Raw genomic sequence first — 27,546 nt, 5'->3', positions numbered from 1 at the left:
ACCATTAGAAGAAGCTACGATCAGAGGAGGAAGGAAGGGGGGAAATCAGGAAAGGACTCAAATAGGGATTTCTTTTTGTTTGTTTATTCCTCTTGCATGCAAGTCATTGCTAGTAATGTTTGCCAACTTATATAAGGCCATCATTTGTCTCTCTGGTGTGCATGTACCACAGATACAGAAGCAAATAAATATTATTAAGAATGAACTGTCAAATCACTGATCCCTTTTCACTTATACAGTATTATTGAGGAGGAAAGGAGATATATGGTTTAGGGCTCAGTCATGTGTTTAAGGTGGCTTGGGCCAGACTGTGAAAAATTAAGGTTAATCAGCAGAAGTCTGGCAGTTCATTGTTTGGGTTTTGGTGGTTCAGAGTGAGTGGAAATAGCAACTATTTTGATTCTAGCCAGAAATTCAGAGGGCCTTTTCCTCCCAGATTGATTTTTTTTTTTTTTTGCAAAGTCAAACTAGGCCATCTTTTGCCTCGGTTCTCACCTAGCCTTTAATCACTGAATGGGTATAGTCTCAGACAAACCTGGGAAAGACCTTAATTTATAAAGTCACGGTATCCCACTGCAGTCAGGGCCATCTCTAGTCATCCTGATCTATATCTGACCACTGGACCCAGATGGCTCTGGAAGGGAAAGTGAGGCACAGACTTCCTTCACTTAAATCCAATTCACTTGCAAATCAAGATGTCATCTTCCTGATGTCAATAAGCTTCTTCAAGAACAAAAGGCAAACAAGAAGAAAAGATCTGGCAAAAGCCATCTATGTCAGAACTCTTCTAGATTACTTTGTCAGAAATGATCATAATAACCAATATTTATATAGTATCTACTATGTGCCAGAAAGTGTTCTAAGTGCTTTAAAAGTATAACTCATTTGATTTTCACAACAACCTTGAAAAGTTGGTATTATTCTTATTATTAATCTCATTTTACAGATGGGGAAACTGAGGTAGAGTTTAAATAACTTGCCCAGGGTCACACATCTGGTACACATCTGAAATTGGATTTCAATTCGGAAGTGAAAAAGCCTAAATAACTTTAGGTTTGCGCATTTCCAAGTTTTAGAAGATTTACTCCCTATCTCCAAGTTTTTACTACATAACGAGGTGAAGTCCCAAGAACTAGCTAGTAAGTCAACAAGTTTTTCTAACCCAGTCAGAGCAAATGGGTGAACCTAAGCAACACTTATTACACAATGTGTACATTCATATAAGATGATGTAAAAGAATCCATAAGGGAAAAATACTTTCATTTCATAATAATTGTTTTTTACCACACTGCAAATAAGATATAAATTACAACTCTTAATTAGAATTTATAAAACATAATTCTTATAAATTACAATGCCCTGATCAAAATATTCCAAAGATTCCTTTATAGGATAAAGTCCTAATCTATATAATATATTTTATCATACATATTATACATATTATATTACACATATAACCACATATGTGTGTGTGTGTGTATATATATATATACATATATATATATATATATACAGCATTCAAATAAGCACCTCCATAATCTGGCCAAAAGCAACCTTTCCAGCTTTAACTCCTACTGATTGGCAATATTCACCCATAATACTCTTAAAGTGGAATTTTACCATTTTCCTGCTTTTTGCTTTGGCTTATAGCATTTCCTTCGGTTAAAATGCCATTTCCCTCCCAGTCTCCACCTGTCAAAACCCTATCCATTGGAAACTGCCATCCACATCTAGAAAGAGAACTATGGAGAATGAATGTGGATTGAAGCATAGCATTTTTACCTTTGTTTGCTTACTTGCTTTTTTCCTTTTCCTTTTGGTCCGATGTTTCTTGAACATCATAATAAATATTAAAAGGATTGTACATGTTTAAGCTATATTGGACTGCTTGGTGTCTTAAGAAAGTAAGAGAAAGAGGAAAAAAATTGGAACACAAAATTTTAGAAAAATAAATGTTGAATGAGAGATTCAGACCAATTCCAATGATGTTGTGATGAAGAAAGCCATTTACACCCAGAGAGAGGACTGTGGGAACTGAGTGTGGTTCACAACATAGCATTTTCACTTTCACTCTTTTTGTCATTGTTTGCTTGCATTTTATTTTCTTTTGCATTTTTTCTGATTTGATTTGATTTTCTTGTTCAGTAAGATAATTGTATAAATGTGTATGCATATATTGGATTTAACATACATTTCTACCATATTTAACATATATTGGACTACTTGCCATCTAAGGGAGGGGGTGAGGGAAGGGAGGGAATTGGAACACAAGGTTTTGCAAGGGTTATGTTGAAGAATTATCCATGCATATATTTGAAAAATAAAAAGCTTTAATAATAAAATAACAAATAAAATTTGAAAAAAAGAATGAATTAGAGAGGGGATTAAATTTTTATATCAAATAAAAAACTTGCAACAAAAAAAGAAAAAGAAATGTTGAAAATTATTTCTATATGTATTTGGAAAAAAATATTATTAGTAGGGAAAAAAGAAAGCATTTAGATGCATCAAGAGAAGTTAAAAAAAACACAAATAAAACCCTATCCATATTTTAAAGCCAAGTAATAACTAGATAGTAAGTCAACAAGTTTTTCTAATTCCATCAAAGCAAATATTTGTATTTTTTAGGTTCACTCATCATACAATCTCTACATTCACATAAAATCATGTTAAAGAATATTTGAGGGAAAAACACTTTCATCTCATGGTAACTGCCAAAGTGACATTCTCCAAAAATGACCTTTCCTTCATTCTTTCCAGCCAAAAGTTACCTCCCCCTCTACAGGATTTTATCTTCTCATATAGAACTTTCAACTTTCCTTTTCCCTTGAGTCATTATCATTAGTGCTTCTAACTCAGATCTCTTACTAAGCTCCAAGTATTTGAAGTTTAGCAACATGTCCTATTCATTTTTGTGACTTCCATAGTATCTGGAAGCATACAAGGTAGATGCTGGGGAAAATTGTGAAATTCAGTTGAAACTGTATTGCTTTAGACTTCAGTGAAAATATGATTGGGAGCAGAGATTCCAAGATATAAAGCAACATAAGAATATCAAACTGACTTTAGTCTGAAAAAATAGAAAGAAAAAAAAACTAGTCCTGTCTAGCCCTGGAAATCTTACTGGAATTTACTAAAACATATTGCTTAATTACTTAGGCTTAACAGAAGATTAAATAGAATTGTAATAATGAAGAAATTATTTACAATCTAGATATACTAGACAAATTGAGATAAATTTTGTAAGTCACATTTGAGATTCACTTCTATCCACATTATTTCCTGCCCATCAGCTTAATAAGCACCTACTATACACTGAATATCAGCTCTTCACCTATCCAGTTCATCTCCTGCAAAGTATTTAATTCTCCATGAATATCTATAATCAGCCAATTTATGAGACTTCCTTTCTCTTCCTAGAGCAGCTACCCTGGCTTAGACTGCCTTTGTTCTCAGCTTATTTAATGTCAGCCTGTTTATGAAATCCAGCTCTCATAATTCCTGGGCACTTTCAGTCTGGGAATCATTTCCACTGCTCTGGATTTTCACCTTATCAACAACAACATTTATCTTTAATAGGCTACATGAGAAAGGAAACCTTAACCAAAGTTATCAACTCCCACTGAAGTCACCACAGCTTCCTTTTGGGACCGACCCAACATATATGCTTCCTCTGCTGATGTTTGGCCTCCCTTGCTGCTTGATAAAAGGGGGCTTGGAGCTCTCCAGAGCTGCACCTCCCCAGAGAATCAAAGGGGGGTTGGAAAGATAAAAAGCATTCAGACAAAGTAAAAATTGGTTTAAAAAAATCTCTTAAAATTAATCCCCGAGGGGTGACTGTGCAATGTCCCAGCCTGCAAATATGCTTTCTCCCAGGCAACATGACTCTACCGGCTTCTGGTGAGTCTCTAGCTAAAAGCTTTATTTAATTGGGAGACTAAACTCAATTTGTGTGATTTTGGACATGGGAGGGGGAGAGCGGAGGAAAGTAACGGGGAGGGAGGAGGTGCTCTGGCCAGAACAAGCATCTCACTCTCCTATGCAAGATCAAGCCTTCTTCCCACCAGAGTTATTAAGACGCCACTCCCCATACCCAACCACCAGGGCCTAGAGGAGATAAAACAGCCCTCTGGGACAGGCTTTTGGCACGAGAATCCAGGAGCCATTAGGACAATTATGGCCCCAAATCCAACTTAATATATTAGCTAAGGGCAATAGATTGATAATGTGGAAGTGGCTGTAAAAAAATAAAAGATGAAGGCCAGCCCTCTCCTGTGACTAGACAAAGAAGGAGCAGTAATTATTCCTGCTACAACTAACAAAACAAAGTCTCCTCTCTAGATTTATAATATGGCTCTGTCCATGGATGTGAGTTATCCTGTGGTCTTAGTATACTCATATTTACTACATATCCATATGCATAGATGTATAGAAAGACAGCCATACTACACATATCATAATAAAATATGCATTTCTCACTCTCTGGAGTAACTAAGCCTGCTACCTTCCCAATCAGCACACAATCAGAAGCCATTTCAAATAGTTCAATATAACTCAAGATCTCCCATAACATTTTTAAGCTGGAAAAGTTTAACTTATCTAAGGGTAATGGGAGAGCATGAAGGCAAGAAGATATCATGATCCTCTCTAAAGTTAATTTTCCAATCATGCTATATTAATAAATTAAAAGGTCAAATGTTCAGTCCCATTATTATAGAATCTTAATATTGGAAGAGATGTGCATATAAGGGGAGGTAGGTAATGCCTGAAGTTTCCCAGGACAACTGTATCCATATAGGTAATATGGATATATGGATACACAATTCACAAGCATTTAATTAAGCACCTACCTATTTGGTAAGTACTTTGGTGCCAGGTACATGCTACATGTCAAGGAGCTAAAAGAAAAAATGAAACAGTCCCTACATACACACACAAGATACATAGAACTGATCCAGTAATAAGCATTGATTAAGCACTTATGGTACTCTAGACTAAAGCTTCTTAAACTGGGGCATGGGGTCCTATAACTGAGTGTGAGGGTCATAAAATTATTATTTGTTATCAGTAGACATCTAATTTGTAAACCTATTTTATTTATCTATACGCCCAGGATCCTATTTTATCTATATATCCAGGACCATGTAAAAATTTCTTGGGTGAAAAGGGATCACGAGTGGAAAAAAAGGTTAAGAAGACCTGCCCTGGACAATCCCTAATCATTGAAGTACCTGACCAGGTACATGTTACATGCCAAAGATCTAAAGGAAAAAAGGAAATAGCCCCTACAAACACATATAAGATGCATAGGACTGATCCATTAATAAGCATTAAGCACTGATGTACTCTAGACCAAAACTTCTTAAACTGGGGCATGAGGTTCTATAACTGAGTATGGGGAGGGTCACAAAATTATGATTTGTTATCAATAAATATTTTATTTGTAAACCTATTTTATTTATCTATATACCCAGGATCCTATTTTATCTATAAATCCAGGATCATGTAAAAATCTCTCGGGTAACAGGGATCATGAGTGGGAAAAGGTTAAGAAGACTTGCCCAAGACACTATACTAAACTTTGGTATTCAAAGACAAAAATGAAATAGTGCTTTCTCTCAAAGAGCTTACATTCTTTTTTTTTTTTTTTGGTATAAATTTTTTTTATTAAATCTTTTTATTTACAATACATTTGCATGGGTAATTTTTCATCATTGACCCCTGCAAAACTTTCTGTTATAAATTTTCCCCTCCTTCCCCCCACTCCCTCCCCTAGCTGTCAGGTAATCCAATACATGTTAAAATATATTACAATAAAAATATTACAATATGTGTTAAATCCAATATATGTATACATAGTCATACTGTTATCTTGCTGCATTAGAAAGAATGGATCAAGAAGGGAAAAAAAACTGAGAAGGAAAACAAAATGTAAGCAAACAACAATAAAAGGAGTGAGAATGCTATGTTGTGGTCCACACTCGGTTCCCACATTCTCTCTCTGGGTGTAGATGGCTCTCTTCATCACTGAACAATTGGAACTGATTTGAATCATCTCATTGCTGAAGAGAGCCATCAGAATTGATCATCGTATAGTTTTCTTGTTGCCGTGTATAATGATCTCCTGGTTCTGCTCATTTCACTCAGCATCAAGTTCATATAACTCTCTCCAGGCCTCCCTAAAATCATTCTCCTGATCATTTCTTATAGAACAATAATATTCCACAACATTCATATACCATAACTTATTCAGTCATTCTCCAGCTAATGGGCATCCACTCAATTTCCAGTTTCTAGTCAAACAGAGGACTGCCACAAATATTTTTGCACATGTGGGTGCCTTTCCCTCCTTTAAGATCAAAGAGCTTACATTCTAATAGGGGAAGAACACTATATACTAATATAAGTAAAAACAAAGTGATTTAATGGGGGCAAGGTGGAAAGGGAACTGAGAGCTCATTGAGTTAATCCTTCCACCCAATTCGGTACTGTCTCTAGAGATTGGATTTGCCTTGCTTGGTCCCAGGAGACTAAAAGTAGGGCTAATTAGAAATTCTGGGGAGGAATAATTGACTCATCTTAAGGAAAGATAATGGAGCCATACAAAATTAGAACAGGATGCCTCAGGTTATAGGTCTTCAAACAGAGGCTTTATGACCACTTGCTAGGTAGGGATTCTGTGGACAGATTTTTACTCTGGGTAAGATTGATTTAAATGATCTCTGATCTCCCTTGCAATTCTGGAATGAGATGATTTTATTGTCTTTTATTTCAATTTGCTTAGTCTACAATTATCCTTCCATTTGTCTATCAACCATTTTTTAAAATTCTAAAACCGTTCTACAGTAAATGGATGACATATTTTCTATTCTTTAACTTACAGAACTGTTGTGAGGATTCCACGAGATAATATTTGTAGAGCACTAAGCACAATGACTGCCATATAGTGGGTTCTTAATAAATGCTGCTTCCCTTCCTCCATCCCTTTCCCATTTACATTGAGGGAATTGTATAATTGCACACCTATTCTCACTGAAAGAGTTGGCTGCAACAGTGTGGTTATTTCCATGTTTTCAGAGCTGCCAAAGAGCATGAGCTTATTTTGATGTGTAACAAATTTAATAAAGAAATCCCCGAGAGCCTAACCATAAATTCAGACCCCAGGCCTCTGGCCAAATATTTAGCTTTTGGGATTGGTCCCTGACCATTCAAGATTCCCGATCACTAAACCAAGGCCAGAGCTGCTTAGTCCTGCCCAGATCTGTTCTCCCAACCCTATCCCCAAGAAGGTAAAAATCAGCATGCTATCTGGAGCTTGGGCCACAGCTGTCCTGGTTAGTGGGGAAAAAAGCGACAATCACCATCAAATTCTCTCTTCTCCTTCTCAATTCAAAGTACAGATTGTCTGGGTGCAAAATACTTAATCTGCAAGAAATCTCCTGACTTCTTATCTCTCAGCCCCATTCCTCTCATGTCCCTGTTTTTCACAGCCATTCCCTTCCTTCTCTTAGACCTTCTGGAATACCCCCCACACACACACACTTATATCACTAGCAAACTATCCTTCACATTATCCCATTTGCCCTCATAGTCCTTCCATCTTCTCCCAGCCATAGGAATCTAGATTTTCTCATCCTCCTGAGGAAAAAAAAATGGATCCCTTAGTCATGCTCTCCAGTTCTGCCTGTGCATGATAACTTAGACCTCTGTTTTGTCATCTGCTCAATTTTAAAAAATATTTCAAACAACTCTTTTCATATTTTTTTCTTTCATTTCTTTGCTTCCCTCTCATTCTTTTCTTTTCTTTCTTTCTTTTTTCTTTTCTTTCCTTCTTCCTTACTTCCTTTCTGTATTCCTTCCCTTATTTTTCCTTTTCCTTTTTTCTTTCTTTTCTTCCTTTCTTCTTTCTTTTTTCCTTTCTTCCCTCCTTCTTTCTTTCTTTTCTTCCTTTCTCATTCTTCCTTTTCCTTTTTTCTTCCTTCCTTTGTTTTCTTACAATCTTTCCTTCTTCCTTACTTCCTTTCTGTATTCCTTCCCTTATTTTTCCTTTCCTTTTTTCTTTCTTCTCTTTCTTTCTATCTCTTTCTATCTTTCTGTCACTCTCTCTTTCCCTTTCCTTCCTTCCTCCCTCCCTCTCTCTTTCTTTCTTGACAACTCTATTTCTCACCCCTTCATCCATCAAACTGAAAAAAAATTAAACCAAAACCTTTTTAACAAATGGATATAGTCAAGCAAAACAAATTCCCGTATTGGCTATGTCCAAATATGAATGTGTCATTCTGCATCTTAAATCTATTGCCTCTCTGTCAGGAGGTGGGGAACAGACTTCACCATCAATCTTTTGGAACTATGCTTAGTCATTACATTGATCAGAATTCTTAAGTCTTTTAAATTTGTTTTTCTTGACAATATTTTTTGCCAACTTTAAATTTCTCTGCTCACTTCACTGTCTCTCCAAACCTACTCTGAAATCATTCCTTTCATAATTCTTATATAACAAACCTAATAAAGAAGTCAATAAGATACCAGCTATAAAATTCCATATATATATATATATATATATATATATATATATAATATATATATATATATATGTATATATTTTAATCACTGAATCAACAAGTATTTGTTGCTAGGTTGTGCTAGGCTGCTCTGCCTTCAGGGAGCTTACATTTTAAATAGGAAAGGCAAAGAGAATATATATGGCAAATGGAGAATAGTTTATGGACAATACAGTTTTCTGTTTTCTGCTACACAACACTAAATAGTCAATTCTAAAAAAAATAAAGTCATTCAATACCCAGGTCTGGTCTTGTACACACAAAATATCAGGACAATTCCTAATCCTGAATGGACTAGATACAACCAACATTTCTGCCCTTACTTTCCTATTTTCCCCATTAACTGCTTTATAATTTCATTCACACATTCTCAGTTTCCTTCTCTTGGGACATAGCTCTGAACTTTGATTCAGGAAGATCCGGATTCAAATTCAACCTCAAAAATTAGTTGGGAAACTCTGGGCAAATAATTTAGCCTCTCTCTGGCTCAGTTTTTGTATCTGTCAAAGAAAGATTAGTATAGCTAGTGCATAGAATGTTAGGACTTAAATCAGGAAGACTCATGTTCCTGAATTCAAATATGATCTCTTGACATTTACAAGCTGTGTGGCCCTAGGTAAGTCACTTTACTCTGATTGTCTTAGCTTCCTCATTTATAAAATGGGCTGGGAAAGAAAATAGCAAACTACTTCAGCATTTATGCCAAGAAAACCCCAATGGGGCATGGAAGAATCAGACATGACCAAAGAACAATAAAATAGAAATCTTTTAAAACCTCTAGGATTCCCTTCCCAGATTTATGGTGGTGATCCACAGAAATCATTTATGGCAAGTACTTCGGTAAATCATAAAGTGCTCTATACATGTCTGTTCTCTCCCTCCTTCTTCTCCTCATTATAACTGGCTTCTTCATTATTTCATGAACTTAGAGGACAGCTATATTTGCAATTTTTAGCTCCAAGGGACACTACTTATTTCTTTCAATACTAGGGGCAGGAAACTCAAATCTCAGTGCTCCCCTTCACTAACCCCTAGTAAATTGAAGAATTTGAATTGAAGAAATCATTGCTAGAGCCACCTACTATATACTGCAAAAAAGACCTGAAGACAGGCAACCCCTCGAGAACTCCCTTGAGAAGGAAGAATACAGATATAATTTTGAAATTGAGTTCCATGTACCAGATGCTACATGATCTATATTATTCAGCTATAGCTGTATTTGAAGCTCCTTACTTTTAATGACCAATAAGTGATTTGTACTTTTCTCTATTCAATGGCAGTCTATTTAGCTATTAAAATGAGCATTAAAAGCTCTTTTTAATTTCTCAGATTTCCACCTTCCATGGCCTGACTCATGGCATCTGTTCACTTGTAATAGTTTTGCAAATCTTATTTTAAACAAAACTAAGAAAAGGGCTTTAGTGAGAATCCCTTAATGTAGACTGTGAGTAGGAAAAAAAAAACACTAAATTTACTATATTTCACTTATGAATGTGTCACTAATTAACAAAAGTACAGAGGTCACATGCTATATGTAAAGAAAGGCCAAGGATATGCAGAGACCTGCCAATTTGAGAATAGGATTAAAAGTTATTAAATGGTATCAAAAATCCTGGGAAAAGCTGATCCTGCTTACAGAACTTCCTTAGAAGTGACTGGTATTGTTAGGAATCTCCTTCAGAGAAAGAGGAAATCACCTTTCCCTTTTTATGTTTTTATGTTATCTTTTGAGGTAAGGTTAGAAAATAAATTTCACTCATTATTTACCCTACTGATTTTCTTGATTAAATCAATGAGTTATTGCTTATGAGTAAAAAGTGGTAATTTTGCAATGGGAGACCCAAAATTTTAAATGGTATTGTACTGAAATGTACTGTACCTAGGTTAATAATTATATATGACCTTCATGATGAGTTCAATCAAGGCACCATATCCCAACTACATCCTAAAACATTGTTATTGTTTTTTCTAGGATGACTAATGACAGGAAGATGATGTCTAGACTTGCATTTCATGGGATTTTAGGGAGGAAGAGCTGCATAGAGTCACCAGCTTCACTCTCTCCTCCAGAGCCAGATTGGGTACAGAAGGAATGGGCAGAGGTGATCATTGGACCTCCGTTTCAAGGAAGTGTGTAGGATGAAAGAGGCATCACATGGCTGGACACGAATAAATGCTGTCCCAATTTTTGAAAAAGGTTAGAGAGCTGAATTTCCAAACTAAGTTTGACTTCATTTTTAGCAAAATTCTAGATTTTATTACAAAAACTAGAGGATCTTAATTTTTAAGCTAGAAGGGAATGCAGAGACAAGAAAATCCACTCCCTCATTTTACAACAGAATATAAAAATATCTGACATTTATATAAATATTTACAAAGCACTTCATATATCAACATATTATATATGTATGTTCATTCATGTGTACATACATGTATATATGCACAAACAGGAACCTATATATGCATTATCCCCCATTCCCCAGATCGCTGCCTTGTCATGGTGGAGAAACTTATATAGCTCAAAAAAACTACGAGATAACTCAACTCCAGTATCTTTACTAAGAAAGCCCAATGGAAGGGATTGTCATGGTCTGGTACACAGAATCATAAAGAGTCAGACAATTGAAGAACATACACGTATATACACATATACATTTTAAATTTTTCATGTGATAAAAACTGGGCCCAAAAAAGTTTAAATAACATAAATTGGAGGAAATAGAAGAGGGCTATCAACCAAAGGGTTGATTTCACATTCACTCCATTACATCACACTATCCCATTTTCCACATACAAATCTGGAAATTTATTCTTTTGTCATGAAAATGCCATATTTTGAATGGAAGATTATTGGAATAGAGGAAGCAAATTCTATCATAAAATAGATTTTTGAAATGTTATCATGAAAGGTATGTAAGAAAAAGAGGTACCTTGTGAGCATCTACCAAAGAAAACAAGGCTATTTATCCTGCTCTAAATTTAGGAGGACTGCACCATATCTTTGTACTCTTGCTCTAATTATAGCACAAGTGACATATGTGCTTTTATTAATGTGTGACACTTTCATAAATAAAGATCACACATAACTACCATAAGAGCTGATGTTTAAATAGAATAACATATTGACATAGGGCCAGCCTCAGAACTAGGAATATCTCAGTTCAAGTTTCCCTTTCAACATATTATGGTTGTGAAATCTTAAGAAAGTCACTTATCCTCTCATTATCCCCAGGCAACTAAGACTGAAAAATTGTTGAACTGCTTCTAGGTGGAGCAATGAGTAGAGCACTGGGCTTGGAATCAGGAAGACTCATCTTCCTGAGTTCAAATCCAGCTTCAGAAATTCAATGGCCATGACACTGGGCAAATCACTTAACACTGTTTGGCTCAGTTTTCTTATCTGTCAAATGATGGAGAAGGAAATGTCAAACCTATATCTCTGTCAAGAAAACTGCAAATAGGATCCTGAGTTGGAAAGGACTGAAAATGACTGAACACCAAGATATGCATCCATTGAAGTAGTTTCCTTATGAGAAGTTCCTTCTACCAATAAAATCACAAAATCTTAAATCTGACTTCTTTCATTCAAAAAAGATACATGGAGCAGATAAGACAGATTTTGGATCAATAGAATGAAAAACTTTTAAGTGATAAAGAGATTTCCCAAAGGAGAATGAATTGTCTTGGGAAGCAGCGTGTCAGTTCCCTTTAACTTGATCCTAGAAACCCAGCATTCAAAGGTTCCTCAAGAAAAGTTGAGTCTTAAAGAAGAAATAGAATGCAAAACCATTCTAGTAGGGGGTCTCAAACTTCCTCTTTTAGAACTAGATAAACCTAACTACAAAATAAACAAGAAAAAAATTAAGAAGATGGAAACTTTTTTAGAAAAGTTAAGTCTAATAGACCTTTGGAAAAAATTGAATGGGGATGGAAAGGAATATACCTTTTTTCAGCGTACATGACAACTACACAAAAAACCGACTATCTATTAGGGCACAAAAACCTCACAATCAAACACAGAAAGGCAGAAATAGTAAATACATCCTTTTCAGATCAAGATACAATAAAAATTGCATGTAATAAAGAATAGGGGAAAAAATAAACCTAAAATTAATTGAAAATTAAATATTCAAATGTTCCTCAGCAAGTATCAAATTTAACCCATAACTTGTCAAGGACATCACAGAGTGGTATTTTTATTGATTTGCGGGTTAGACAATCATCCCTCTTGAGGTATCTTAGAATGTTAAAATTCTGTGATTCTAATTCAAATAGGAAGTGTAGTATCTAGGATTTGGTCCAAAAATGATCATACTTAAATTTCTGTGAAAAAAATCCTTTAATTGAACATCATTATTGCAATCCTTATTAGGCAAGCATTTCATTCCTTCATCTCTCAGATGGTTCACAACAAATGGGTGACAAGAGGTTAGAATTTATACTTCCTGAATACAATGGGGTTATATGTGTCATTATTCCCTGACAAATCATTTCTATTTGCTAATGCAGGAGTTCTACCCAAATTAGGAAAAAGGATAGTTTGACATCTTTGGCTTTCAGAATAGAGATAGCCCTTTCTGATTAAATTTGAGGTCAAATCTAAGGCTAAAAATGCGAACCACAAAGAATAACACACTGTTCTAGAAAGGGTAAGTAATACCCAAAGAAATAATTTCCACACATACCCAAAAGAGAAAAGAAGATTGCACATTAACTTTTCCACTCACACTGATACATACTTCTTCATCAGTGTGATTTTCAAAAAACAAAGTACAGTAATGTAAAATTTTAAATACTCACACATCTTTAACAGCTCCAGCAGGACCTAAAATGTAAAAAAGATGATAATATTAGTGTTTAGCTACAGTTCAGTTTTAAAAATAAGCCCAAATCATATTTACAAATTAACCTAATAGCCACTAATATTTCAAAAAAGTAAAAAATTATTTAAAAATCCAGATCTAAATTTAGTTTTGACTGGTGAGAATCACTGAATATTAAAAATGCTATAGAATGAAATAGAAGTAGAGTTTCAGAAATAAGTTTGTTATGTTTCAAGTCACATTTTCTTAAGGCATTATGTATTATAGAATGGCTTCATGTTATAATAAATAATCATCACTAATATTATGTGTGTATGTGTATGTATTAACTAGACTTGTCTGATTAAAAAAAAAAGCTGGCTGTAGCCATAATTATTACTGTTTTTCAACATGTATTGATCATCTCTTTTTCCTTTCAAAAAGATCTTTTTTAGGGTACAGTCTATATTCAAACCCACACAGAATATATTTTCCAGTTATATTTATACTAATATATAAAATAAAACTAGAACTATTGTAATGAATTGAAGTAACAGAAAGTTCATTTTGATCTGAAACTGAGCAATTTCGATAATTACATTGTATACAACATCACTGGGGCAGATGTTCTTATGTTTGGATGCTTCTCTGTGACCTAATCAGTTTTATATTATAATTTTACAAGAAGAATGGGATTATGGTGGCAAATTTTCTTTCAAATATTATTTTTCATTTTGGGGACAGTGAGGTAGAATGGATAAAGCCCTGATTTTGGAGTCAGGAAGCTGTTCAAATTTGATCTCAGATATTTAACACTTACTAGCTGTATAACCGTGAGTGCTGTATGATTGTGAGCAAGTACTTAACCTCAACTGCCTCATATATAAGGATAGATAGACAGATGATAGATAGATAGATAGATAGATAGATAGATAAAGTAAATAGATATATTTCATTTTCACAGAATTACCAATATGTGATTTGTTACTAGATGAATGATGAATTAGTTCTGAATCTCAATATTATGGAAAGATTTCTTTTCTTTTAAAGGAAGGAAATAATCAGGTACTTATGTACTAAATAAGACTAGCTACAAAAGTATTTTTTGATCATTATACTTTGTCAAGAATATCCAATTCAAACAATATTTTACTGAAAGTCCTCATAAAAAAACCACCAAATCAGATTTTTTAAAAACATATTTCTTCAATCCAATCACATTAACTCAACTTTGGTTTAACACTACATTTCAACAATATGAATGTTGTATTCACTGTTAAAAGTTTCCCAATATTACAATTATCAATTTATCTCAGCACTTTTTAGACATTGAAATTGGAGAAAGTAATAAGTATTCTCTACAGCAGTTATTAGAAAAACACAAAGTTATGGCCCAGTGGGACTTTATGTTGCCACCGGGAGGGACATTCTTGATTCCAAAACTGTCCTTAGCTTTAAAAAAGGTATAGAAGCCACAATAACTATCCAATTTAGCACAGAACTCATGTTGTAGAAGATAAACTTTTGCCTTCAATAACCAGAGAACACTGAGAGGTAAACCATAGAGAAAAAGCAATTTTTGTTGAGCTCTCTGACATATGCCTTATTAAACCAAAAGCAGGGGAAAGGTATAGGAAACATTCCCAAAAGACTTCCACTTTCTTTTCTGGTGATTAGATTAGAAGCCAAATTATTGACTTTCTCTATGATAATATCTTCTCAAGACTTTGTCTTTTTTCATAGGCAAAGTAACATCTTCAGTCTCCCATATTATCTAACTCACTTTCGAAAAGGCCTTCATTTTACTATATCCCGTTCTTCCAAAGCCAGTAAGTAGCTCTATTGCTTATCTATTCATTTCTCTTTTCTTTCCCTAGTTTCTTTTCATATTTGTTTTTAATATTTGGATCTAGCAAGCTACATGACCTTGTGTCAAGCAAGCCCATTGGGGTTTTTATATCACAGAATGAGATACCAATTCATACCACAGATGTATGAATGCCTAATTGAATTTCCTCCTATTAGGCATTTTGCATCTTGAAGGTTATTATTAAAAATTATATTCTCAACTTACATGAGGTTTTGATTGAGGTACATTTTTATATAGAGCCAAGTCCAAGTCCCCACCATATAAGAAAGGCATGTCTGTGACAATGAGGGAAATTTAACCCACCATGACACTTAGTCACTTTCTCAAAATTCAAAGAATTTGTGACTGAGCTGAGAAGGGAATAGCTTCCTAAAACAATGTTCATAACACACGAGACCAAAAGCTAAAAGTCCTTTTCCTTTCCTAAAAAACATAAACTCCAGTTATACAAAATAAAAAAAATACAGTAAACTCCAGTTATACAAAATCCAAAAAAAAATATTACTTTCTAAATGTTACATGTTCCTGATGATAACCTAGATCAGCATTTTTTTTTATGTGCCATGGAACCCATTAGTGGTGTAGTGAAACCTATGAAATCCTTCAGAAAAATGTGTGGGGTTTTTTGATAGAAATATTAAATTTCAATTAGAGGCTAATGAAAACAAAATAAAATATTTTCCCATTCAAATATAAGGACCCAATGAAATCTATCCCTGGATTCCAGATTAATAATCTCTGGTCCAGAGGAAAGATACTGACTTGCTTCTTGAATCATCAAAAGTTAAAGGGCATTCTATTTGATTTGGTATATATTTATTGAGCATCTATTTTTTCCAAACACTATACTAGATAATATAATTTTAGTGTTAAGAACATCTTATTATATTCTAATTATTTTAAAACCCTTGGTTACATATAATAATTAGTTCATCAGAATATCAACTAACCCCAAATACCCCATTTTCTCAACCACCCTAGATTAAACCAACATTCGACAAGCATTGATAAGCATTTTCCTCCCCTAAAAAGTTTCCTTCTAAAAAGCAATATGGAACATAATTAACATTTTTCAAAATCAAGCCTAATGGAATATAGCCTACATTTCAGCATCCTAGACCTAAATCTCTTGGGAAACATTAAGACACGCCAGCTGGAAAGCACCTAATTAGTTATGGCAGCATTTTTAACATTATAATATATGCATGTTACATCTTATTTCTTATAGGCAGATGTTTTCTTTGTGATCCAATCAGTCTATATTATAATTTTACAAGAGGAAGAGAATCATAGCAGCTAATTTTCTTTCAAATATTTTTCATTTTCATAAAATTATCAAAGTAGGATCTGTTCCTAGAAGAATGATAAATCATAATGTTAAGGAAATATTTGTTGTTCTTTAAAAGAATGAAGTAGTCAGACACTAGTCAGTAGTAAGACTTACTAGGAAAGGCTTCTTTTGATCACTGTACTTTGTCAAGAATATGCAATTTAAATAATATTTTACTGAAAGCCTTCATGGAAAAATTAATTGCCAAACCAGCTTTTTTTTTTTAATTCTTTTCCAAAATTGGCAGGTAACAACTATTTCTCTTTACAAAATAATTATCTGGGATTGAAAAATACTGGAAACCTATACGGAATATTTTCTTCCAACATAAATGATTATGCCTATAGTTTTCAGTATTTTATGGGAAATAATAAAAAGTGATGATAAATCTTTTTCCTTTTGTTCCATAAACTTTAAGAAACTATAAAAAAAAACTATATAAGAAGAAAAGGTGCTTCTATACAGCTAGAAAAATGATAGAATCCTTTTTAATCTCAATAGTTTGTTATTGAAAGCAGAACACTATATTCAATCAACTAGATTTTTAAATCCCAGATTAGCAAATAAAAGTAAAAGACAAATTCTTTAGTCAGACCAATGTTTAGTTTTCAATAAACCATTAAAATATATAAATTTCCAAGCAATTTCTTCAAATAATTAAGGGAAAAAAAGGCCTATTTGCCTAAAATATATCTGTATAATGAACTTACAACGAATAGTTTTGTTCAGTTGTCCTTGTTTAGATATTGTATTTTTACTATGCAAAAAAAAAAAAAAAAAATCAAATAAAGGTCAAATAACTTACAACCAAAGATAACACTAGCTTCTTGTCCACATAGATATAAACTGTACAGAGAGATTACTCCTCCATAATGAGACAGAGATGTCAAGCCTCAGATCAGGAACATATTCTATTAAAATGGGCTTTCACATGATTGGATTGTTCATCCATAACAATCGGTGTACTATGGATTCTACTAAAAGGGATGATAGAAATGGATAACAATAAACTGAATCCACTTGGGTTCACAGTTTCGAAACCTGTTTGTTTCTACTGAAGTAGTCATCTAGCTAGAATCCACAGAGGTTACTTGGTCATTTAACCTCTGTGGATTCTAGCTAGATGACTACTTCAGTAGAAACAAACATTTACCACATAGTAGTAGGTGTAAATGTCCATTGTATATAAATGTTTATTGAAACAAATCAAATTCAACATCAACACTATTCTCCAAAAGCCCAGATTCCCTCATCATTATCAAGAATGACCATTGACCTAATTGCTCAGATCTAAAATCTTAGAATCACCTCTCATTTTTCCTTCCTCTTCAGCCTACATATTCAACCTGTAACCGAGGCTTCCTAAAATGTTGTGTGTCCTTCCTTCCTTAATCTTCCACTTCTATCATCACACCCAGATTTCTACAAAAGATGCCTTAGGAGCTGGGGTCTTTAATTCTTGATTCTTCTCCCTCTAATTCAACCTGAAATCCTGAATCTTAACATTCTATTTAATTTTTCTTTTTTAAAGCATATTTATTATTTACTTTTAACATTTTTTTCTTTTTAAATTTTGAGTTCCAGATTCTTTCCCTCTTCCACACACTGAGAAGTTAAGCAAAATGATATCAATTCTACATGTGAAATCATATAAAACATATTTCCATATTAGCATGTCCATATTAGATATATAGAGCGAGCAAGAAAATTATCCTTCAATTGTCCTCTGTTCATCATTTCTCTCTCTAGAGATAAAGAGCATTTTTTCATCATGAATCCTTTTGAATTGTCTTGAAACATTCTATTAATTAGAGCAACTAAATATTTCATAGTTGATCATTATAACATTGAGTAGATAACATTGGTCTAAGAATTTGTCTTTTACTTTTACTTGCTAATCTGATATTTAAAAACCTAGTTGATTGACTATGGTGTTCTGCTTTCAATAACAAACTATTGAGATTTAAAAGGATTCAATCCTTGTTCTAGCTATATAGAAGCACCTTTTCTTCTTATATGATTTTTCTTTTAATTTCTTAAAGTTATGGAACAAAGGGGAAAAGGTTTACCATCACTTTTTGTTATTTCCCATAAATCATTATAACATTGTTATTACAGTGCACAATGATCTTGAGGTTCTTCTTATTTCACTTTGCATCAGTTCATTTAATTCTTAATTATTTTGATTATATTGATTATCTGTTATATCATGTTTGTTTATCTTATCTACCCAATTATAAATCCTTTGTGCGCAGAGGACCAAAACACACTACAATAGCTACAAAGTTTGAACATACTAGGCATTCCATAAAAATTGGATGAATTATCAATTCAATTTAGGCAATTGGTAAAAACAAAACCGTCCCTTCCTTCAAGAACTCTACATGGAGTAGAAAGACAGGACAGCAGAAACACAAATAAATGAATGCAAACAATACAGACCTAGCCTAAGAGCCAGTAATTAAACCAATTGAACTTAAATGGAACCATGGATTTTAAAAGCCTCAGATGGGACCTTAAGTAGGCCTAAAGTTAAGGAGAATTTGCAGTTTATTTGGGTTTGTAGATAGCCAGACCCCATACCATTAAGTCCTGAAACCAAACGCAACTACTTTAAAAGCTAAATTGTTGGTCCAGATGACCATTAAAATTTAGGAGGATTAATTGCCAAAAATTCTCCTTAAACTATTTCTACACAGATAATAGCAGAATCATCACGGAAACATTCTGACCACAAGTCTTCACAAAAATAGAATACAAAGAGTTGCCAACTGCATTATCACAGCTAATCAATCAGTCCAAAAATCATGGACAGAATGCTTCTGTAATACAACACTCAGAAAAAAATGGCCTTAACTCCATGTTTACAGGGACCAAGTCAACCATCCAGATATCAAGGAACATCCAGACCTTTGCTCAACTGTCTGCTCGGCCAAGGATTAAATAGAGAAAAACAAGGAGCTAAATTGCCTTTATTTAATAGCTGGTTGCCTTTTGAGAGAGAAAGAGAGAACAAGAGAGCAGGTGTAATTCCTCTTTCAGAGGCAATGATTTTTAAATTGATTCTTTAATCAAGACAGTTTTATAGACAAAGCAAGGGAAAGGTCAAGCTAATTAACTGGGTTTTCAGAAGTCACTAAAAAGAAAATACATTCCATAAATATACCAAGTCTTCATAATACTTTCTTAGGTTAGGGGAAAGCTAATCATTCTAACACCAGAAAGCGGTGATGTCCTAAAACATTAAGAAATCGTGTTTTCATTGTCTTATTTTAATCATGTGACTATAGTGGCTCTCAATTCTACTTAGGCTGAAAACAACTCCTTTTGGGATGTTTCCTCAATTCATACTGTTCTAGTCACTGAGGTCTTGTCAGCACTTAGCTAGATGATAGCTAGATGACAGCATCAGAGATAGAGAAGAAAGATTTCTAAAGCTTGGCATTGTCCAAACCTAAGATTATGTAGGCTTCTTCACTTCCTGAGTTCAAATCCAGCTTCAGACACTCACTAGGTAGGTCATTTTGGACAATCTGTCTGCCTCAGTTTCCGCAACTGTAAAATGGAGATCACAATAGCATTTATCTCCCAGTGTTGCTGACAAGATTAAATAGATAATATTTGTAAAACACCTAGCACACTGCTGGGCATACAGTAAGTATATAATAAATGCTTCCTTCCTTCCTTCCTCCACACTGAATTTATACCAAGCTATTTTGCTTTGGTTAATACATTACCTTCTCATTTTGATTTTAGTCTCCCTAACCAAACCCCTTTCAACAAGGAATTGAATCTTGAGGTTTTAGACCTGAAAGAACTCTAAGAGATTATTTTCCAGAACCCAGAGCCCAGAGAAGTTCACTTGAAGTAAGGCAGGTGGCCTAGTGGTCACTAAGATTTTCTAACTCCAAATCCATCACTGTTCCATTTTTAAATATTTCAATTTCTTTCTTTTATCTGCCCCCAAATACCTCCTAATGTAGTGCCTGGTATACACATGTTCAATAAACAATTGCAAAGTAGTAACTAACTCACAGAAATACTTTTGAAGGACAACTTCATCTTGGCCATGGTGAATCTATATGGTAAACTCTTAATTATATAAGCAGTGGCTATCCAGTTCATGGATAGTTTAGGTCACTTTTCTTTTAGTCTTTACTCTTTTATCTAATATAGTATTAGTGTCTTCATTTCTCCAAGGTGTATAGTATCCAGATTCAATATGGCATAAATATTATTCATCCTTCATTTCAAAAGCAGAATAGGAATATAAGATAAAAACAAATTTACCTCAACTTATTTTTTGAAAGTGACATGGGCCGGGAAGAATGAACAAGAAGATGAAAAGCATCTATGATTATTTAGGTCAAGTCATGTCTATGGACTTGGAATGAAAATTTCAGGTTCATCTACATTTGGAAGACGTTTTAAAGAATTTTATGTCTTCTTTTAAAAGAAACTGGTTTTTAAAATATAACTTAAAATTTAATTTTTTATTAAAGCTTTTTTTAATATTTTTAAAATATATGCATGGATAATCTTTCAACATTAACCCTTGAAAAACCTTGTGGTCCAATTTCCCCCCCTTCTCCCACCCCTTCCCTAGATGGCAAGTAAGCCAAGATATGTTAAATATGTACAATTCTTCTATACATATTTATATAATCATCGTGCTCCACAAGAAAAATCAGGTCAAAAGGGAAAAAATGAAGAAAAAAACAAAATGCAAACAAACAACAACAGAAAGCGTGAAAATGTTATGTTGTGAACCACACTCAGTTCCCACAATCCTATCTTTGGGTGTAAAAGGCTCCCTTCATCACAAGATCATTGGAAATGACCTCAATCATCTCTTTATTGAAAAAAGCCACATCCATCAGAATTTATCTTCATATAATCTTGTTTTTGCCACATACAATGATAAAAATTTATTTTTTAAAAAAGAAAATAGCTCCTTTTAAATTAAATGTAGAAACACTTATGGATGCCAGATGGCAGAGTGGATAGAACATGTCCTTTCGGAAAAAGGAAGACCTGAGTTTGTATCCTGAGACACATACTAGTTGTTGTTTGTATTTCATTTTCATAGGGGACCTATGACATCACAATGAGCAATGTCTTGACTTGTGTGTGAATTTGGCTTTATGTGAGGCAGAGCTTGGAAAATTTGACAGCCTCTCTCCCTCTTCCAGAGTCATCGAAACCCTATGAGAAGACAAAAATCCAGACACCTGACAATGGCCTGGGATACAGTGGGTATTATTCTCTGCCTCAGTTTTTTCTTATATAAAAAGAGGATAAGATCTACAACTCCCAAATTTGCTGTAAGGATTAAAAGAGCTAATATATTTAAAGCACATCGCAAGCCATAAGATTCTAAATAATGTTGGTTTTGGTGACAATCTTAAGGAAAATAACTCTTGCACTTAGAGGTATTTGAACATTAAGTGCAGACTTTTCTGAAATATCTTGGATGTATATAGATGGATGGATGGATGGATGGGAAAAAAAGAAAGAAAGAGAAGGAAAAAGACACAAAAAGAAAGAAGGGAGGAAGGAAGAAAAAAGGAAGGAAGGAAGGAAAAGAAAAGGGAGGAAAAGAAAAAGAAAGAAAGAAGAGAGGGAGGAAAAGAAGCAGGGAGGGAGGAAGATAGATATAGACAAACAGGCAGGCAGACAGATAAATAGACAGACAGACAGATATAAATGTATAACTATAAATCTCAAACTATCTGATTCTTGGGGCAGTTTAAAACTTTTTAAAGGTTGTTACTTTTTTTTTTTTATTCAGAGGGCAGAAGGAGAGGGAAGGGAACAAATATTTATTAATCACCTGCCATGTGCAAGATACTGTGCTAAAAGCTTTAAAAATATTACCTCTTCTGGTATTCACGTTACATCACATCACAAGCATTACTGTTATCTCCATTTTACAGTTGAGGAAACTGAGGCAGACAGAGAATAAGTGATGGTGCCCAGAGTCACACAATTAACAAGTACCTGAAGTAGAATTTGAACTCAGGTCTTAGTGACTCCAGTCCAAATAGTCTACCTACTGAAGAAAATGATTTAATTTCCTTCATGTACTTTTGAGGCCTCAAAATAACATGTAGCTAATACTTTACTTGGTATTTATGATAAAACTTTCAAGTGAGAAGAGCGTTTGTATTTCTGTGTTGTGCTTTTTCTTTACTTTTTTTTCCAACTTATTTTTCTCATCATGGCCCATTTCCTTTCTGGAAATGAATTCTCTACCACCAGCCAACAGACAACATCAAAGCAACGATGAGCAAACCCTGAAGCCAGCCAGCCAGCTGATTCTCAAACAGGGAAATGTTTGGGAAGTGACTTCTTAGATGCAAGGGCAGATTCATCAAAGAAGTGATGTAATAACTCTCTGTTCACTCTGTTTTTCCTTCATGTTACACTGAGCCTTCCTAGCCTATTCTTTGGATATAAAGTCATTTCTGGCAGATCGAAAACTAGACTAGGAAAAAGTCTTTTAAAAGTGTATCAACCTTCATGAACAACAAAAGACACTAATGATCCATTCACCAACAGGATTGATTCTCTACATTCTTCTCCCAATAAAAATGTATTTCCCTTCACATTCTAGGCAGGGGTCCTCAAACTTTTAAAATAGGGGGCCAGTTCACTGTCCCTCAGACTGTTGGAGGGCCAGACTATAGTAAGAACAAAAACTTTGTTTTGTGGGCCTTTAAATAAAAAAACTTCATAGCCCTGGGTGAGGGGGATAAACGTCCTCAGCTGCCACATCTGGTCCATGGGCCATAGTTTGAGGACCCCTGTATCTAAAGGGTAAGTTTATTAAAAGTTTTGAAAGCCACATTTTTATAATTCAAATCAGTTTCCCATTGGCTTTTTAATTCACACAAAAACTTCATCAATTTTGACTGACAATTCAAAGTGGCTCCTACCATGCATTTGTAAATGCCCTATTCCAAGGAATAACCATTTATTAAGGACTTACTATGTGCAAAACACTATGTTAAATTCTGGTAATTTAAAGAGAAGAGTGGAAAAGTCTCTGCTTTCCAGAAGCTCATATTCTGATAGAGAGAAATGAAATATGAAGGAGTTTTCAGCTGCAAATCAAATGAAAAAGCATAATGGCAAAACAGACTGTAATCCATCATTTCATATCATTCCCAATAATAAAACTACACTGGTAGCTTTCCCTCCCTCCAAGTCAATCTGCTAATTAATCATCTCAAAACAATCACTTAAATATATTGCTTCAGATCTATTTTTAATGGAAACTAATAGTTTGTCTTTTGTATAATGCAAACAATCATCATACCAATGAATGTTTTTAAAATGTTGGTTTTCTTAAAGTATGAGATAAGCTTGCACTGAATCATCCACACTTTTCCAACCAGTTTTCCTGTGTGGCCAAGGGCTCGTAAGTGTGAGAATGCTAGCCAACATTAAAGGTGTAGTCGGAGACCCTGAAGTAGAATTTTTTTTTTCATATAGCCAACAGTCCCTTTTAGAGATCAAATGGGGTCTTATTAGCACCATGCTCTGAGTTAATCATTCTGTTATATAACCTTAGGATAGCCACTCCCCCATGTCTTCTGAAAGCCACAAGGCAAATTTAACAGGGAATGAAATAGAATTAAGATCCTTCTCATTGGATAGACAAAGGTTCTCACAGCAATGCTTTTATATCAAATTATACATGTTAAAATCTATTTTCAACTACTACTTTAAGACTAGAATTTCCTACAGATTTTGAAAGACCCCAAATCCTTTGTTCTTATCAAGTTAGAACCAAGATATGTAATCATTGAGATCAACAAGAATTATTTTTTCCCCAATTAACTGGCAAAATGTCTGAGTTCAACCTATTAAAGATCCTCAAAAAACAAGGGTCAGGGTTTTTCATTGTATCCCTAAATAAAGAGTGAATTAAAATTAACAACTGGCCCAAGGTCACAAAATCATTGGTAGAGTTTTCAACTGGCTACCAGTGAAACATTTTACTGGCAAGCTACTATTTGCGTACACTGGACGGATTATGACATGGCATTTGACATATCTGAATGAAATGAACTAAAAGCAGACATCCAAAGGGAAAATTAAGTAGGTCAAATAGATAACACCCAAAGCAGACTTTGCTTATAAGAAATCGTAAGATGCTAGCTGGGTAAAATAGGAAGGATAGAATTGAGAATAGGTCATTTGACACATGAGCTGGCTGGCCCTCAGAACTATGGGAAACTTCTGCCAACGAAAACAAGTGTTGAAAAGAGAACTGTCAGTGAAATGTTTTAAATAAAAAAGTATTAACAGTAAATCCCTGTTAATTTTTTTAAAAGCTCTCTCACACATTGTTTATATCCCAATAAAGCCCTAATAATTTTAAATCTTCTTTCTTAATCAGAATCCTACTCATTTTCCCTACTTAGTTAATTATCTTTTCCATAAAGTCTGATCTCCAACTAACAACACTTCCCACCCCATTTACTGTAAGAGACTAATCTTTACAGGCAGCAGGAGTGCTGACAAGTCATTTTTTTTGTCTTTTGCTTTCCCCTAATCCTACCCACCCATCATCTACCAAAATCATCCTGGACTTCTCTGCTGTACTTTTCCAGTGGTGGCACCAAAGCAGGTAATGTTCTGCTCTTGAGTGTGAGGAACTCAGAGCACATATGTTTGAGGGGAATGAGGAGGAATGGGAAGCGGGATGAAGAAGGGATTGTTTTCCCCCAATAGGATTTTCTTTTCCCCCCTTTTTTAAAGAAAAGAAAGAAGGTTTATTTCAATATGATGAAGATCCTATTGAAATGAGGTAACATACATTAGTGCACCTCTGTAGCTTAAGGATTTTCAAACCCCATGGAAACTCTCAATCTCTTAATCTCAGACACCAATCCTTCCTTTTCCCACCCCTGAATGGTCATATATCACAGATTTCCAGATGAAAAGCAAGCTAGAGGTAAATGATTCAATCCCTTTGTTTTCAGAAGGGGAAACTTGAGGCCCAGAACACTGTAAAAGAAGGTAAAATTTGGAGTTTGAAATCTGAATTGTCTTATTTGACTAACTGGATGAATTTGTGCAAATCACTTGTTCTCTAAGGGCCTCAGTTTCCTGCTGGGAAAAAATGAGGGAGAGGCTAAGGACATCGCCTCAAGTTCAAATAAGCATTTATTATGTGCCTACTATATACAAAGTCTTGTGTTTTCTATAGTTTTCTTCCCATTCTAAAATCTTAAAACCAATCCTTACCAGGGAAAGAGTAACTTGCCAGGAATCTACCCAGATAGCAAGCAGCCCAGGGACAGAGTTTGGGCTCAAACCCAGAGCCTCTGCCTCCCAATCCATAATTTCATTGCAGGCAAAACCCCGTGCAATCTTCAGCCATGATCCCTTGAGCCCCTGAAATGTAATCAAAGGAGAGGATAGCTCTCTACCCCCTCCCCTTCTCATGATTTTCTTCCCATCCTAAACCAAAGGTGGGGAATGAAATGGGGTGGGGAATGGTGCATTGAATAAAGCTTTTGGGCTTGGAATCAGCAAATCGGAGGGTCCTAGTTCTACAGCTGGAAGAAGCTCAGAGACAACCCCCACCCTGGTCCCATCCCTTCCTTTTACAGATGGAGAAAGTAACACTCGGAGAGGTCGCAGCTCTAAGGATGAAAGGGACCTCAGATACAACTAGTCCAACCCCCCTCATTTCACGGATGAGAAAACTGGCTCGAAAGCAGGAAAAGACCTCAAAGTCCATGAAGGGTCACCCCTTCATCTTACAGAGGAAGAAACTGAGGCCCAGGGATAGGGGAGTGACTTGTCCAAGGTCACACGGGTAGTCTGATTAATCTGGCTCGGGTCCTGCCTAGGGCGCCGAGTGACCTTGGATGCCGCGTTTCCTCCCGCTCCCCGGGCCTCAGTTTCCCCGCCTTTCGGATGGGAGGGAGGTTGAGAGTAGGGGTGAGGGTCCCTCCTCTGCCCGCCTCACCTCGGACCGAGCTGGCTCTGGTGGCCGTGGAGTTCCCGCAGCCCATGGCTCCCGCTTGGGCTTCCTCTCCGGCTCCGCTCGCTCGGGACGGGGACCGGGACTGGGAACAGGACAGCGGCTGGCCGGGCGGCGTCTGGCCGCGGCCGAGGGGGAGGAGGGGCCGCGAGGAACGGGAGGGAGGGAGAGGATGGAGGGGGACGCGCCGCCGCTGCCGCAGCCGCCTCCCACCCAGGACCAGGACTCCCCGCCCGCTCCGGCTCCGCCAGATGGTCAGGGAAGCAGGGAAGCCCGGGCCGCGCCCCGTCGCCCGGGGAACGGCGCCAGCCAATCCGAGGCCCCGCGGCCGCTGATTGGTTCTGGCGGAGAAGAGCCGAGAGTTTGAAGATGTAGGGGGCGGCTCCATGGGGGAGGAGGGGATGGAGACCCAGGGGTGCCTTAAGGGACTCAAGCGAGCGAGCAAGCAGCGCAGCCCGCCTTGTGGGTATACGTGGTTTCTGCGCGTGTATACTGCGCGCACGTGTCAAGAGAGGGTGGGGGCGTGTGTCTGAGTGAGTGGAAGGGGGAGTATGTGTATTGCGGGTGCATTATGTCTCCGAATATACAAGATGTGCTAAGTAAGCAAGTTTATAGACATGGTGTAGACTGAGTGTGTGGGCCTGCGTGTCTAGAGTGTGTGTGGTGAAATGGGAGGTTTAGCGTGTGTGATCTTGTGTCTAATGCATGTACACTCTACGTGGGTCCATGGTGTGAGTCTCCAGATGTGCTGGGAGTGCTTTGCGTGTAAGGGAGAGCCTGGAAGCAATTGTTTCCATCCAGCTTCAGATATTTATTAGCTGTGTGCTCCTGGGCAAGTCTCTTAAGCTCAACCTACCTGGCTTCCCTCAACTGTAAAAGAGGGATGATGTACTAGCACCTCCCTCCCAGGATGGTTGGGAAAATCAAATGAGACAATGTTTGTATGGGACTCTGAAAATTTTCAAATGTCGTGTGTAAAT

General features: G+C 35.8%; 1 protein-coding gene across 1 annotated transcript in view; it reads right to left on the bottom strand.

Moving 5' to 3' along the window:
- Window positions 1-26,954, bottom strand: part of C5H12orf75 (chromosome 5 C12orf75 homolog) — a 42,038-nt gene extending 15,084 nt beyond the window's left edge. The window contains exons 1-2 of the mRNA XM_051962505.1: window positions 26,552-26,954; window positions 13,362-13,386 (exon numbers count right to left, since the gene is read on the bottom strand). Of these exons, the coding sequence (XP_051818465.1) occupies window positions 13,362-13,386; window positions 26,552-26,954 (428 nt within the window). The remainder of the gene's footprint in view (window positions 1-13,361; window positions 13,387-26,551) is intronic.
- Between the last annotated feature and the right edge of the window lie 592 nt (window positions 26,955-27,546).

Source organism: Antechinus flavipes, chromosome 5 (assembly GCF_016432865.1).
Source record: "Antechinus flavipes isolate AdamAnt ecotype Samford, QLD, Australia chromosome 5, AdamAnt_v2, whole genome shotgun sequence".
Taxonomy (NCBI): Eukaryota; Metazoa; Chordata; class Mammalia; order Dasyuromorphia; family Dasyuridae; genus Antechinus; species Antechinus flavipes.
The sequence above is the reverse complement of the archived record's forward strand: the minus strand, read 5'-3'. Positions and strand labels throughout refer to the sequence as shown.